Source organism: Globicephala melas, chromosome 14 (genome assembly GCF_963455315.2).
Source record: "Globicephala melas chromosome 14, mGloMel1.2, whole genome shotgun sequence".
NCBI classification, from domain to species: Eukaryota; Metazoa; Chordata; class Mammalia; order Artiodactyla; family Delphinidae; genus Globicephala; species Globicephala melas.
The window spans coordinates 73,167,078-73,183,027 of NC_083327.1; the positions used below are offsets into that span (position 1 = coordinate 73,167,078).

General features: G+C 44.7%; 1 protein-coding gene across 1 annotated transcript in view; it reads left to right on the forward strand.

Moving 5' to 3' along the window:
- PPP1R14C (protein phosphatase 1 regulatory inhibitor subunit 14C) overlaps positions 1-15,950 on the forward strand; it is an 86,536-nt gene that overhangs the window by 56,290 nt on the left and 14,296 nt on the right. Inside the window, exons 2-3 of the mRNA XM_030853181.2 lie at positions 9,397-9,480; positions 10,913-10,945. Of these exons, the coding sequence (XP_030709041.1) occupies positions 9,397-9,480; positions 10,913-10,945 (117 nt within the window). The remainder of the gene's footprint in view (positions 1-9,396; positions 9,481-10,912; positions 10,946-15,950) is intronic.

Below are 15,950 nucleotides of genomic sequence, written 5' to 3' on the forward strand. Positions count from 1 at the left end.
AACTCTGAGTCCTTTTTTAAAAACCTTGTTTGGAGAGTTATGATGATCTCTCCAGAGACAATCCTTTGTTCAAACGAATTGCTAAGTGTTTTAGGAAGGGCAGAGATTTGGGGGTAGAGGAGGCCCCCACCCCGGCTGCCCTGTGGAAGGGGAGTGGCATGCATGGAGGGTAGGGAAGGAAACCGGGGTGCAGCCTGGGGAGAGCCCCTCAGCGGGCTCCACGCTTTCCCAGGCAGCATCTAGGTCGTCTCCCCCAACATTCGGCCTGGGCACCCTCGCCAGGTGCCCTCCCTCACTGCCAACAGCTCACACCCACCGTCGCACCCACCGAGCTCAACAGGGGGCCTTGAGGTCAACTCCTCGCAAAACGCTCCGGCTCAGCCCCCCTTGTTAACCGGTGCAGCTACACATAGAGGAGTTTGCCCTTTGAGGTTTGGATTAGCGGTGACCCAAATAAGAACAGAATACATTTTGTGCAGTCGCCCTGGTCTAAGCCAATGTCATCTCTTACCCAGTTATTTCTGCAGCCTTGTAAGTGGTCCTGCCTATGCCCTCAGCCCTTTCTTCACAAAGCAGCCAGGGCGAGCCTTTGTAAAAGGTAAATCAGAGGGGATATGGGGATATATGTATACGTATAGCTGATTCACTTTGTTATACAGCAGAAACTAACACACCATTGTAAAGCAATTATACTCCAATAAAAATGTTAAAGAAGAAAAGAAAAGAAAAGAAAATCAGATCACGCCATGCCCTGCTCAAACCCCCCAGAGGCTTCTGTCTCAGTCGGGGTCCAAGTCAGAGTCTTTACAGGGGCCCTACCCCAAGTCCACTGCAGTGACCCTGGAAACCTTGCTTCTCAGACTTACCTGGGCACCTGCTCTGTTCCCCTTCGGTGCTCTTCCCTCAGATTTCAGCACAGTCCTTCTTCAGGTCTATTCTTCAGATATTTCTCTCACTACTCTGACCACCCTATTAAAATTCCAGCCATCGTATTAGCCCCTGTCCTTCTCCTCTGCTGTTTTTTCTTGAAAATATTTATCACCATGTGCTACATCATATATTGTACTTAGGTGTTTATTGCCTGTCTTTCCCATCAGGGTTTTTTTTTCTTTTAATAAATTTATTTATTTTAGTTATTTATTTTTGGCTGCATTGGGTCTTTGTTGCTGTGCGCAGGCATTCTCTAATTGTGGTGAGCGGGGGCTACTCTTCGTTGCGGCGCGCGGGCTTCTCATTGCAGTGGCTTCTCTTGTTGCGGAGCACGGGCTCTAGGCGTGCGGGCTTCAGTAGTTGTGGCATGTGGGCTCAGTAGTTGTGGCGCACAGGCTTAGTTGCTCCTCAGCATGTGGGATCTTCCCGGACCAGGGTTCGAACCTGTGTCCCCTGCATTGGCAGGCAGATTCTTAACCGCTGCATCGCCAGGGAAGTCCCCCCCATCAGAGTTGAATCTCCGTGAGAGCAAGTATTTTTGTCCCTTGCTCATTCTTTATCCCCGGCGTCTAGGAAGTTTCTGGAAGATAGCAGGTCCTCAGTAACTAGATGTCCCATGGATTTTCACGTGACCAGTAGTGTGGATCTTTATATCTCTGAGCTGGTATTTGTTTTATATTGTTGATTGTTAGGGTGACAGTCCTCAGCTGGGCTGCTGTGACACGAGGATGTGTCCCGAGTAATTGGTTCAATGATAATAGTGAAAGGACCAAATAAAAGTGGTGAACTATCAAAAAATTAAAACATATTCTGGGTGTTTGTAAAATAACGTCAGTGGTATCACAGTGTATTTTCTTAAGCAGGAGGAAAGGGGGGGCGCTCGGGACAGGGCATGCCCTGTGGCTTTTCTGCTTTCTGCTGCAGCCGTCATTTGTATGCGCTGATGCCCCAGAAATGAACCTTAGCTGTGGGGAGTGTGGTATAAAGGGGCGTCCAGACCTGCTCTCCTGGGCAGCAAGGACAGCAGCCTCTCTGCATACTATTTAAACCATCCCTTCAGTTCATCATAGGATGAAGTTCAGTCAGGATATTTTAATCTTTTTAGAGGAGGACTTTGGGGGATTTTGCTGTTTGAGCAAGCCTTTGAAGGTTATTTAACTTCTAAAACAAGCGTGTATTAGGGTCATGTTAGTAACGTGGGATGGTACCATTCGCCAGTGTTGAAGTTGGAATGACCTACAATTGTTTACCCCATTTTAGTTCCATTTAAGGCCTCTCCTGCCCCAGCCCCTCGAAGTGGCCCAGTAGATGTGTGCCCATCAGGCAGCGGACCCCATGCCCGTATTAAAAATAGGCTCATCTCCTTTCCCTTCACGCAGCTTCCCAGCGCTTTAAGCCTCCCCGCCTCAGTCTTGATTTGTTTATGCCTCTGGCCTTCATGGTCCACAGCTACAGGTGACTTTCCTAGTTTATTTCTTTGTTTCACTGGAGCACTTCTTCCTGAAATGGGAGGTAAACATATAAGATATTAGGCCTGATGTGTCATAAAATGTCTATAGTTTTTCTCTAACTCCTAGTCGACAGTCTTGGGGGATGTAGGCATCCAGGTTGGAAATCGTTTCCCTTCAGGATTTTGGAATGATTGTTCCCTTGGCTTCCAGCTCACAGCGTTGCTGTTGGGAATCTTGGTGACGTTGATCCTCTGTCCTTCTGTGTGTGACCTGCTTTCCTCCTGAAAGCTTCCCAGATCTCCGCTTCGTCCCCAATGTTCTGGTGTTCCACAGTGATGTGCATAGGGTAGGCTGGGCTCCTTTTTAAGTAGAAAAAATTTCTTGCGGATGCCAGGGCTGATTTAAAGATTTAAGACGATAATATTTAGATATGTACCACTTAAAGGGAAAACTCTTTATGCTATGGTTCTTCCGATTAGAAAATCAAAATTGCAAATTAAACACAAAGTAACCAGCCAACGGAACTCAGATGTCCAACGTGAATCACCTGGGACGGCTGATGTCATTCTTTCTGTGAGAGGAATTAGGTGCAGTTGGGGGTAGCACAGAGTCCTTTGAGCGATGGCTTCGGGCTTCACTTGGTGTGAATAAGTAAGTCAGTTATGCATTAAATCTACTCTCCGGCCTTTTTCTCATTAGGTCATTAACCTAATTCTGCTTGATGATAAACACAGGGCTGATCGGATTATAGAATGGTCATCCAGACGATTCTTAGAATAAATGTGCTTGCTTATGGAAATGTTTTTGGGTTGTCATTAAAATGAAAGCACGGGGGCTTCCCTGGTGGCGCAGTGGTTGAGAATCTGCCTGCTAATGCTGGGGACATGGGTTCGAGCCTTGGTCTGGGAAGATCCCACATGCCACGGAGCAACTAGGCCCGTGAGCCACAACTCCTGAGCCTGCGCGTCTGGAGCCTGTGCTCCTCAACAACAGAGGCCGCGACAGTCAGAGGCCCGCGCACCGCGATGAAGACTGGCCCCCGCTTGCCACAACTAGAGAAAGCCCTCGCACAGAAACGAAGACCCAACACAGCCGAAAATAAATAAATAAATTAAAAAAAAAAAAAAATGAAAGCATGAAATGTAAATAATTTCACAGAGAAAATAGTAATACTCACATGGTCCCTGGGAGGCGGCGTGCCTCTGTTCTTCTTAGGTTTTTCCTACATCAGTTTCCCCGTAGACCTGTGGAGGGGAGCCCTGGGGAGTGTGGGCTGTCAGAATAGGCCAGTGCCCCCCGACCCCGACCCCTGCTGCCCACGTTTCTCCCTCACTGCCACGGTGTCCACCGCACTCTAATCTCACGGTCCTTCACGTCCATATCTTGGGACAGAGATGCAGAGAACTGGGAGCCGCTGTCACTTTCGGGGAGCCCTTAAGCTGTGTGTTGTGGAGCGTGGAACCCATCATCCGTTTTCAAGCTGTTTTAGCGTTCCTGCCCCCTTCACTGTTGTGGAGATCGGCGAGCATTTGTATTTTTTTAACAGCTGACGCCACGCTTGACGGGGTTCGTGGTGTGGATTTTCTGGCGAGTTGGAAGTGTGTGTGAGTGTGCATGTGTGTTTTCACCGCAGGCCGTCTGTTTCGGGAGCACAATGCTTGTTGCACCACTGCATCCTGGTGCCTGGGCCCCGGGTGGTTGCAGGCCCGGCTGAGGTCCTGCCTGCGCGGGGCTGTGCCTCTGGCCCTCGGCGCTACCGTGTGTCCCTGTGCAGTGGCAGCGCGGGGTCCCCCTTCTGCATAGGGTCGGTGGCTGCTGGAGGTGGCTTCCCTCTGAACTGCCTGTTGGTTTATGAGTGTCTTCGAGGTCCCAGGCATGCTCTCCGTCACTGCATGTTTCTTCAAAACCTCACGGGCTCAAAACCTGCACCTTCCTTCTACCTTTCCCTTCTCCCTCCTCCAACATCCAGTTCATCTCCAAATTCCACCCCTTTTCCCTTCCTATTTAAAATCTTTCCATTCTTGCCACCGCTGGCATCCAGGCCCTGATACCTCCCACGGGATGGCCACGTCTCAGCAGCCTCCCCTACCCCCTCCTCGTTCCTGGGGCCCTGCTGCTGGGCCAGCTCTCCCAGCATTTCCCACCCTTGCTCTGGAGCCCTCATGGGCTACAGTCTCTGCAGGCTGAGGAGAAACTGGCAGCATGAAGGCTGATGGATTTTGTTTGTCTTTCACAATATTTTAAAGAGTTGTAAACCAACTTAAAAAAGAAAAGATATTTTAGCATTAAAAATCTGTATTTTCAGGTTTTCTGAAAAGTTCGAAAATCTGGCAGCATAGAGCACGTGTTCCTAAAAGGTTACAATAGTTGGAAATGGAGGGTTGTTTTGTTTTGCTCTTTGCTGCCTTTCCTTGGGGCATGCTTTCTCTTGTTTGCCGCACTCCTCACTACTCCTTATAGCCCCCCACCTGCCTCAGCTCTCATTCTGGCTTTCATAGTCATTAATATTCATAGCCCAGAGCTGTCTGAGCCCCAGGCCAAGGACCTTTCTACACCCTGTACTTAGAACAGCCCTTGTATTTTGCCTTCTGTGTATATCATTCTGCCTCTTTTGCGTGCTCTCTCTCTCCGTCTAAACCTATCCAAATCCTGCCGTTCCACAAGGCCAGCTTACATGCTCTCTCCTCTGTGAAACCCTCCCCGCCTGCCCCCTCCTTAATCATAAAGCACTTTGGGTTTGTCTCTGTCTTTTGGTGCCGTTGGATATCATTTGTTTCTATGCTTCGGCTGCCCCTCCAGAGCAGGGCCTCACAGTGTTGATACAGTGCTCGTGTATGGTGGATGCCCAACGCCGTACAACCAGAGAGATGCACAGACATGGTCAAGGGCCTCGTTCTGTGGGTATCAGCAGGAAGGTGAATATAGGATGCTGTTAGCTGGTGACTTACCCCAGCCACTCCTAAGAGGTTGTTTCGTTTTTGTCACCAGAGCCCCGTTTGCAGATCTATTTTTAACGTGGGGAAGTCCCCCAGAGCAGGCTGTGGGTGTAGTCACTCCCTGGTAAGTGATTTGATCTGTCACCAAGGTTATTCAGTGGCACTGCTTTATACAGAAGATAGAGCTCAAGAGAACAGTTGAATTTGGACTATTGCAGCACTCGTTAAAAATATTTAATACCACATATACACAGGATTCTATGCTGGATACTAGATCGGTCTTTTCTGCCTACGTGCACCTCCATGACCCCCATCTCTATGTCCTCAGTGGGGCTTTGGTTTCAGTATCGCCGACCTGCAGAACCCACCCTGCTCCACGCTCCTGGCTGAGCCTGACCTCCTCCTGGCCTCTGAGAGAAGTGGATGGGGGTAATGAGAAGCTCATAGGTTGGGAGAAAATGCCGATGTCTAGTGATTTGTTGTAATTACTCAGCCAGTGAATACTTGTTTCGCATCGAGCCTAGCCCAGGGTTTCCCAGCCACATGCCCTTGGGGCCTGGTAGTGACCTTGCGATGCTAGCTGTTTTCTTTATTCCTGTCAAGCTCCTTTGAGAGGGGAGGAGGCTTTGCTTTGTCTGGGCCAGAGGGTGAGTGGACTCAAGGGCCGTCCCGTCCAGCGGTGTGAAAGGCCCCGTGTCTGGTGCAGCAGTCACTCGCCACGTGTGGCAACTGAGCCCTGAAATGTGGCTAAGGTGACTGAGGAACTGGATTCTTAACTGTAGTTCATCTTAGCGAATTTAAACTGAAATACAGCCCGGACCTCAAGGGTTGGGAAAAATGGGTCAGATGCGGTCAGCGCCTGCGGGAGAGCCCAGTGCAGTCGTGCTGAGAGGACACCTAATTGCAGAAGCTGCTGCGTGGGTGCGACTCTGCTATGCAAGTAAAAGCCTGTTTGACCAAACTTGGCCGGGCTTCAAAGCTGAACGGTGTTTGCAGGGAAACCCGTGGCTGTGCTGTTCTGCTGGGGGCATTGTTCGCTTATTCTTTTATTTCCTTTCAGAACAGCAGACACAGAGCTCCCCTTAGCTGTGATTACTTGAACAGTTTCTACAACCTGCTTCCTCTGCTTGATTTCATTAAACCGTGACATAAATACATACTTGGTGCCCAAACCACGTATAAATGCTGAACCCAAATGACGGTTTTGGGGGAGGAGCGGGGGAACTTAGGGGGAGGCTGTATAGACGGTTACACAGATAGATACTTGTGGGTTTATCGCTTTTGCTTGGCTTTTCTTGAACAGAGTCAGCTGAAATCGGTTCTGGGTATTTTGACCTCACACGGTGGTTATTAAAGCCACGCCAAGCCATAGACGTAGGTGAATTAATCTTGAGCCACATTTGCTAGAATACACACACAACGTGTGCCCGGCGCTGCTCCAGAGGCTGGATGGCTGTGGCTTCAGCATTCTTTGGCCTGGGGAGGGTCCACGTGGTCCATGTGTGATTTATCCACACTGCAGCTTCCCAGCTGCAATCTGTGTGCATGGGCTGCCAGTTGTTCTACAATCCAGTGAGTTTCTTTGCTGGTGTTTCAGTTCCCACTGGTCCTTTCACTGTGGAAAGTCTGGCAGACCCTTGAGAGCTGTACCACTATTGGTGGCTCCCCAAATGACTCCTCTCTCCCCCTGCAGTCTTACTTTCAGCCACAATTCCAAATATACACAAAATCGGAAGTCGGGCATAGGCCACATTGGGGCAAGAGAATGCCAGGGTGGAGGGGACGCAGTCGCCAGGGAGGCTGGTACCCATACAGGGAAGCACTGCGCAGCATCCTTCCTGAATGGAGTACAGCCTTGGGATCCTCCAGCATCCTCCCCCGTGATGGAGGCCACATCTGTACCCATCTCCCTGCTCTGCCCTGGAGGGGGCTTAAAAATGGCATCTCATTTGAAACAGCAGCTCTGTGCCAGTCTGAGAGACAGACTGGCTGGATGAAAGTGTGGGATGGATGGCTTCTAGTGAAGGAGGGAAAAGCCACAGCAGCTCAGCCGGATCTAAGCGGAGGGCAGTGATGCTGTGTCCATTGCCATACGTAGATTGAGTCTCAGGGCCTGGTACATACTGTCAAATATTCCCATAGGCAGATACACCTCCACCCCTGTACCGTTTTCCTGATATCCTCGGAAGCCAGGTGATTCTGTTTTAGTTTTACTCCTATCCCTACTCTCCAGTAAGAAGTGTTCTTTCCTAGTTCTAAGGTCATTTGAATTTTCTAAGGAGATATGCTTTTCTTTTTTTTTTTTTTTTTTTTTGCGGTATGAGGGCCTCTCACTGTTGTGGCCCCTCCCGTTGCGGAGCACAGGCTCCGGACGCGCAGGCTCAGCGGCCATGGCTCACGGGCCCAGCCGCTCCGCGGCATGTGGGATCCTTCTGGACCGGGGCACGAACCTGCGTCCCCTGCATCGGCAGGCGGACTCTCAACTGCTGCGCCACCAGGGAAGCCCAGGAGATATGCTTTTCTTTTTCCCATTTTTTGTTAGTATTATTATTAAAACTTTTAAAAGAGATTTTAACCTTAATAAGGCTAAGATGTTAGACTTGCCCCTCTGCTTTGGGTTCAGTTTTCCTTCTGCTTTATCTGAGCTTTCCAGTATGGATTGCATATCTCACCGTAGTAAAGAAAGAAGTCAGCACCTCTATTTACAAGGGTTTTAGGAACTCTGTGTCAGGAACTGGAGGCAGAGACCAATATATATATTTCTTATTATTATTCACAGTGGTGTATAATATTCCTCAGTTTTCTCAAAACACTTGGGTCGTCACTTTTGTGTTGGAGCAGGAAAGAGAATGGTTGAGCACTATTAGTAAATGCATTTTACTAGAAAGGACGTTCTCAGAAGGTCAGCCTTGCCGCTGAAGACCAGACAACACAGCTGGCACAGAGCGGCTAAGCCCAGGGGTCTGCACAGGTGTCCCCCACACAGGTTTCTCCATGGCTTCTGCAGACACTCCTCGGCCATCCCTGTGGCTGGGACGAGTTGGCCTGCAGGTGACTCCTCGTGGGAAGGGGAAATGCAAAATTACAGCCCTGTCCTAAATGCGATTTTCTCTCAACGTTCTCAGAGATGTGGGGAAGATCAGGTAACAGACAGAATGTGAGGTAGCCAAGACCTACTGTGGGTTGGAGCTGCAGATTCCAAATCAGTGAGGTCTGTCACTGCATTGCAGCTGGACTTTCCTGCCCTCTGTTATGGACTGGATGTCTTTGGCTGCAGGAATATGAAACTTGACTCATAATAACGGGGCTTTACTGGCATGTGGGCTTCAGAAGTGGTTTGACTCGGTGACGTTATCCAGAACCCTCTTTCCGTATTTCTCCCCACTCTGCCCACCGTGAGTCAGGCTCTCCCTTCGTGGTTGCATGATTGTTGCCGGCAGTTTCTAGGTTACAGGCTTCCTCAGCTGGCTCTCCAGCAGGGATGCTTCTATTGAAAGAGCTTCTGTTCCCAGAACCCCCATTAGTCTCGGTTGAGTCTGTAACTGGGATTGGGGTGATATTGACCCAAGAGCCCTGCCTCAGAAATGAGTGGCACACTCAGGTTTTCCCAGACCCAGAGCTAGGAAGGGAGATGCGGACCTCCCCTCTCCCCCCCAAAAAAGATCAGGGAAGGGTAGATGTTGGGCAGGAAACTGCAAGTCTCACTACTCTTCCTATAATCTGCCAATCCCCCATTACATACTCAGATGTGCAGGGTTTTTTTGCCAGAAAGTAGAAAATCGTCATTTTTGAAATAGCGTTACTTTCTACGCTTTGTGACTCTTATGTCTCCTTTGCTCCCTACTCCTCCCTCGGTTCCTTTTCCCTCCTTCCCCTTCCCACCTCTTCTTCCTTTTTTCTACTGTTTCCGCCTCTCTCTCTATCTCCTACTTCCCATTCCTTCTTCTTTTCCTCCCCCTCCTCCTAGTCTCTTCTTCCCCCCACCCCGTAATTGTCAACGCATCTATATAACTGAACTAAATTGGTTCGATACAGTGTAGTATCTCACTAAATAGAATGCTTTCACATTTGCCCCCCAGGAAGAAGAAATGCCGGATGTGGAAATTGACATTGACGATCTTCTTGATGCAGACAGTGAAGAAGAGAGAGCTTTAAAATTACGGGTAAGCAGCACTCAAAATCTAGAACCTTTGATGGATGCTTGAGTCCACTTGGGTCTCCTGAGCTGGCTTGCACTGATTCTGCCCCGGGGCGGCACTCAGGCCATGGCCGCTTGCAGAGAGAAAGCAATGGGATGCTGAGTATTCACCCTCACAAACTGCATCTCTGGTGATAAGGCCGGTCTTGACTATAGTCAGTTCTTAAAGCACCTTACAGATATGAGTTTCTCCAGCCTTAACTTCTTGGGAGAAAGATGGTTCTTTCTTTCCAAGAAGGATGGTTCTTTCTTTCTTCTCTCCAAAGATCCATTTGCCAGAGAAGGAAGTGACGTCCCACAGTTATATGAGAAGGAGAGGGGCTGAGCTAGAACTGGAGTATCTAAGCTCAGGCTTCTGGTCTTGCAGTTGTGGATTATATTATTCATGGAATTAATTTCTAGATAAGATTGTTTACTGTATCATTCTGTTTAATAAAATAACCTTTATTGGAGTATGCTCGCCTGATACAATGGATGTTGAGATGCCCCCATGTCTCCTTTGTCCAGAGCAATAAATTATTTATTTCCCTTCCCCGAAGGAAGTCAAATCTATCATTTTTAAATCTGCATTTGGGAGTTTCTAAAGCCAATTAACCTTTGACCTGCCATCGTTCTTAATGTTCACTGATATTTACTGTTAATGGCTGTCAGTTATCACTGATGGCAAATGATCACTAAAGGCAAGTAAAGGGCACATATGAATGTGTTTAATGTGTTAACCATTGCTAGTGTCTCTTGAGTGGTGAACAGTCTCAGTTTAATGTTTATCTCTTGTTGGTAAATTTAGCTGGGAGAAGATAGCATCCTAGTTCTGAAAGTTACAATACAAAAAACACAAAAACAAAAAAACAGGCACCAGTTCTATAAAAAATGTAATGACATAAAGTATTTTTCTTAAAAGAAAGAACTTGAAAGGGGCTTTGGCTGCCATCAGGTCACCCCCTTTGGTTCCCAGGGGAGGACAACCAAAGCCTGCTGAGGTGTGACAGGCTACTCTGTGGTTAAATCACAGCCAGGCTCTCACTCTCCACGTCCAGTGTGATTGTCACCATCTCTTACAGGCTGTCTCAACTTAAGTGTATCCAGTTCATTATTAACCACATTGGCAGCCAGAAGGACGGGTATGTGTGTGTGCTTCTGTGTGTGTGTGTGTGTGTGTGTGTGTGTGTGTGTGTGTGTATTCTGAAGAGTGCAAGGCATTCCTGCAAAGGAAGGGTACAACTTTTTGTATCTTCAGAGGACCAACAAATGCTGAAATAAAGTGTGGTTCTAGGTAGTCAATATGAAAAATTGGTTTACCATGTTAAGAATAATACTATAAAGATGAAATGATTTTTGACTTCACTTTTAAAATGATACTGAATTTTAAAATAAAACTTCTGTGTATTTCCTTCTAGGAAGCTCTCGTAGACTGCTACAAACCAACAGAGGTAAACAAATTACTTTTCCTAAATGCCAAGTTTGAATTTGTTTTTATTAAATCGGGGTGATTATGTGTATACTAAGTAGCCATTATTATCCATAAGTGAAGGGCATGTGTTTGTTTGTTTGTTTTTAATTAATTAAGTAATTAAGTAATTTTTGGCTGCGTTGGGTCTTCCTTGCTGCACGTGGGTTTTCTCCAGTTGCAGTGAGCGGGCGCCACTCTTGGTTGCGGTGTGCGGGCTTCTCATCGTTGTGGCTTCTCTTGTTGCAGAGCATGGGCTCTAGGCACGCGGGCTTCAGTAGTTGTGGCACACGGGCTCTAGAGCACAGGCTCAATAGTTGTGGCGCACAGGCTTAGTTGCTCTGGGGGGATGTGGGATCTTCCCAGACCAGGGATCGAACCGTGTCCCCTGCATTGGCAGGCGGATTCTTAACCACTGAGCCACCAGGGAAACCCTCACGGGTTTGAATAATACTAACTTGCTTATTTGTAAACCTCAGCACGTCTGGTTCTGGAAGACTTAAAACTAATGGAATTGGGTGTGTTGCCTGCTTTTATATAAAAGCCAAACTTCAGAGGAAATTGTGAGAGGGTTTGGAATCATTTCAGTAAAAGTTTTAGATTTATAACTGGAGAATACATTCTATTAGTGTATAGGTATGTATTTTTTTAAAGCTTAAAGCTGATTCTGTCATTCATAATTGAGCGATTGCCTTGATTGGAAGGATACATTTTATGGTTTGTTTGGATATTTGTCAAGTGTGTTTAAGTATTAATGTAAAAAACAATAGATGTTAGTTTGATTAGAGCAAAGCATTTAATGTATACTCTAATGACCAAAAGCTTGAACAGTGTACAAATTAAGAATTTGATCAGTTATGAATATATTGGTAAAAGAGGTACTTTCAGTTTGTTCCTGTGATAAATCAGAGACATTAGAAGATCCATCAGATGTTTTGTAGTCTGTTTGCAATATCAAAGCAATGATGGTAGGACTTCTGTTTTTTGGAAGTGGTATAATTACAAAGTGAGAGGAAAGCATGCTTTTAAGAGTGTGTAACATTTAAATGAGTGTGGGGTTTTAGGGTAATTTGGTTTGAGGTCAGTTACTTATTTGAGCTTTGTTCTTAACAATCTCCAGTTTTCCTTTATATTGATTACATTCTGTATTCATAGAGATTTTTTAATTTTAATTTTAGTTATTAAAAATATATTTTTTAATCAATGTAATACATAGTCATAATTTTGAAAGCCGAAAATACTATTAGGCTTATGAAGAAAAAGTAGGAGTGTCTTTCCCACTCCTTAGTCCCCTTCCCTAGAGGTGTAGATTTTATATTTACATACTATATTTATATATTTTTATACAACAACACTTTTGGCTGTTTCTCTGCTATTTACTCTTTTATTCCTAAATATACATTTACTACTTATTTTTTCACTTCTTGACTTAAGAGGAAATATGATAGATCCCTCACACTCCACACAATTCATTTCCCTCCATCCCCTCAATAAAGTTACATAAGAGTATTAGTTTAAATCAGTAGTCAAGGTGCATAATATTATGATTTAAACAATTTTTTTCACTGCTAAATCAAACAGTGAAGTATGACCACTGCTCCTTTCTTGTATAGTCATTTGTTTTTCCTGGAGTTGATAACTACCTTGTCATTTATTTTTGTCTAGTGCCTATTGATATTTTTTGTTAAACTCTCCAGAATCTTTGTCCAACTTGTAATTTTTTTTTTGTACGCTCCAACGTATAATTACTATTCCTCCATGCCAGGCTTTCTTCCTGGAGTCCCTATGCAACAATCTGGAGAAACTTCTCTGGGTTTCCTGAGTAGCTACTGTCCTGAAAGTTCTGTTCAGATGCTTTGTTTCTTAAATCCCAGTCTTCCTCATTTTAGGTGGAGTACATCATCCAGTAGCTTTTTGAGAAAGGATGCATAAAAGGTAAATTTTTCCATCCTTGCATATATGAAAATGTATCTTCATCAATAGGTTGGATGGTGTAGAATTCTAGAATAAAATTCATTTTTAAAAATCAGTTTTAAAGGCATTATTCTACTGTTGTATTACTTCTGTTGTTAAGACGTCTGATGCCTTTTCCATTCTCAGACCTTTGTAGGTGACCTATTCTTTTACCTTCAGTTAACTTTTAGGATTATCTACATATTTTGAAATTTTCCAGTGATACGCTCTAGTGTGTGTCCTTTTCTATTCATATGCTGGGTACTTTGTAAGCTCTTTTATTTATTTTTTAAATTAAATTTTATTGGAATATAGTTGCTTTACAATGTTGTGTTAATTTCTACAGCAAAATGAAACAGCTATACATATACAGCAAAATGTACAGCAAAATGAAACAGCAAAATGAAACAGCTATACATATACATATATCCCCTCTCTTTTGTACTTCCTTCCTGTTTAGGTCACCACAGTGCATTAAATAGAGTTCCCTGTGCAATACAGTATGTTCTTATTAGTTGTCTATTTTATACATAGTATCAATAGTGTATATGTGTCAATCTCAATTTCCCAATTCCTCCCACCCTTGTAAACTCTTTCAGTCTGAAGATTTATGCCTTTCAGTTCTTCAGAACTTGCCTTTTATCATTTATTACTTTTGCCCTCAGTATTCTATATTTTTGGCTCTCCTGTTATTTAGATGTTTCACCTTCTGGATGGGACCTCTAATTTCTTATCTTTTCCCTTCTGTTTTTCATCTCCTTGATCTTTTGTTCTACTTTCTGAAAGATTTCCCTGACTTTATCTTCTAGCCTTTTTACTGATATTTAAAAATTTCAGCTATCTTATTTTTAATATCTAAGAACTCTTTTTTTAAATCACTGTCTACTATTTCATTTTAGTATTTCTTCTTATATTATGGCTGCACTCATTTCTTTTTTTTTTCCTTTGAGACTATCAGTCAAATGTTTTATTTTCTTTGTTTTTGTTTTCAAGATTATTCTGCCCTCTGCATTTTCTCAGAATCACCTTTTTTTCTGTCTGTTTTTGTCTGTCTTTAGTGATTCTGGGGCGTGTACCCATGTTTGAATGTTAGGACCCAGTACACTGATTGGAATCTGTGTGAGCACAGCGTGTCCATTGGTGGGTCTCACCATGGAGTGACCAGGTTGCAAATCAGATTTTTTTCAGTGTGTGTGTGTATGGAGCAGGGGGATTCCTCATACTGTCACTATTTGGACGTCTTTTTTTCTGGAGTTTTTTTTTTTTTTTTTTTTTTTGAGTTTGATCCTGTTAACTCCTATATGAGGGTTGATCATCCGGTTTCAGCCTTTTTGGAAGCAAGGATGGGAAGGTGGCAGAAGACCTCACCATTGAATTCTTTGGGGACTAGAACTCCTTTATTTATAGTTAGTTGGGAAATTAAGGTAAGAGTTAAAACAATTAGGTATTAGGAGAGCAGTAGCAAATTGTTGTGAAGGGTTAGACAAGCTTAGTGGGATCGTAGTCAGGAAAAGTGACGGATTATGCTGATGAATTAACACGTGATGAGGGGGTGGGGGATTGCAGCTGAGAGTAGATCTGGACTGATGGGTATAGACGTGCCATTTACTCACTTTATCATTCCCTTTTTCTTCAGTTCTTCTGGGTGGAGAAGTTCATGTTTTGGTGTTTAGGTGAGAAAGGTTGGATATGCATGAGTCCCCCTCTCCCTCGAGGTTTTGCAGTGTCTAGGGAGAAAAATATTTACACTCATTCACAACAGTTAGATGAAATGCAAGGTCTTGTCCTCCTGGAACAAAAGCGTTCCTCATCCGGTCTCTGTAAGGAGGCTTATGAGATGAAAGGATATGGTATTTGAATGCTCTCAGAGTTCCAAAGGGAGAAAGAAGAAAAAAGCGCTGGAATTTACGAGTGAGCCTCTCGTGTTCCTTGTTTAGCTCATGGTTTCTAGGAATGGAAATGGTGTCAAATGCTGGGGAATTTCAGTCAAGGTCATTGATCTATTAAAGAATCATTTCAGAAAAGTTTAGGTAGTTTTGCCTTTGAGCTTACGTGCGTAAGAAACAGGTTTTACTGGCCCTGGGATTGTGATGATAAACATAATAGCTTGTGTTTCCCCAGAGCTCTAGAGTTCAGATTGTGGGAACAAGCATTATCTTATTTAATCCTCACAACCATCACTTGAAGTAGAGAACTTGCATACCTTGTCTAAGACCTCATGGCAGTGAGCAGAGAGGCCAGGACTCATCCCCGAGTTTCTGACACCTGATCTTGTGCTCTTTCTTTCTATCCTGCCAGTCTTCCTAAGCTGCTTGACTCGGCAAGACCTTTAGGACGTTAAAGGACTTTGTCTTATCTCAGCTAAATGCCTAACAAATTAATGATGTTCTTTTTCAAGTCGTCTTCTCTGGAGGTGCTATTTTTTTGATCAAAAGAATTTTACATACAATTATTATTCCACTTTGAAGTTAGAAATGTAAGGAAGCCATTTTTGCGGAATCAGACACGTCTATTTATAGTTTCATTGCAGAGGCTGGGGTGGGGAGTGACGGGTGGAAAGAAGGCTGGGCTTTGAATCAAGAATGTTACACCAGCACCGGCAGCAAACGCGTGTGACTTTAAGCAATTTTCTCAACCTCTCCGAGCCTCCATTTCCTCCTTTATAAAAATGGAGGTAATCATAACCACCTCCCTGGGTTTTAGTAAGGGCTGTTTGCAATGATAATTCTCTTAGCCATAACAACAACAACAATGATAATAACAGCTCAGTCATTGCTGAGCACATGCCAGGCACTGATCTAATCACATGTATTAACTCATTTCACCTTCGCAACGGAGCTGTGAGGTTGGCACTATGATCGTCAGCTAGAGAATGTGAGACACAGAAGGCTGCATAATTTGCGTCAGGTGACATAGTAAATAAGTGGAGAAGTCAGGGTACATAGGAAAGCAAGTAACATGGAGCTTGACACATGCTAGTTGAATCTCGTTCCATATAAGGCCGTGCTACTCCATTACATATTAAATACACAACA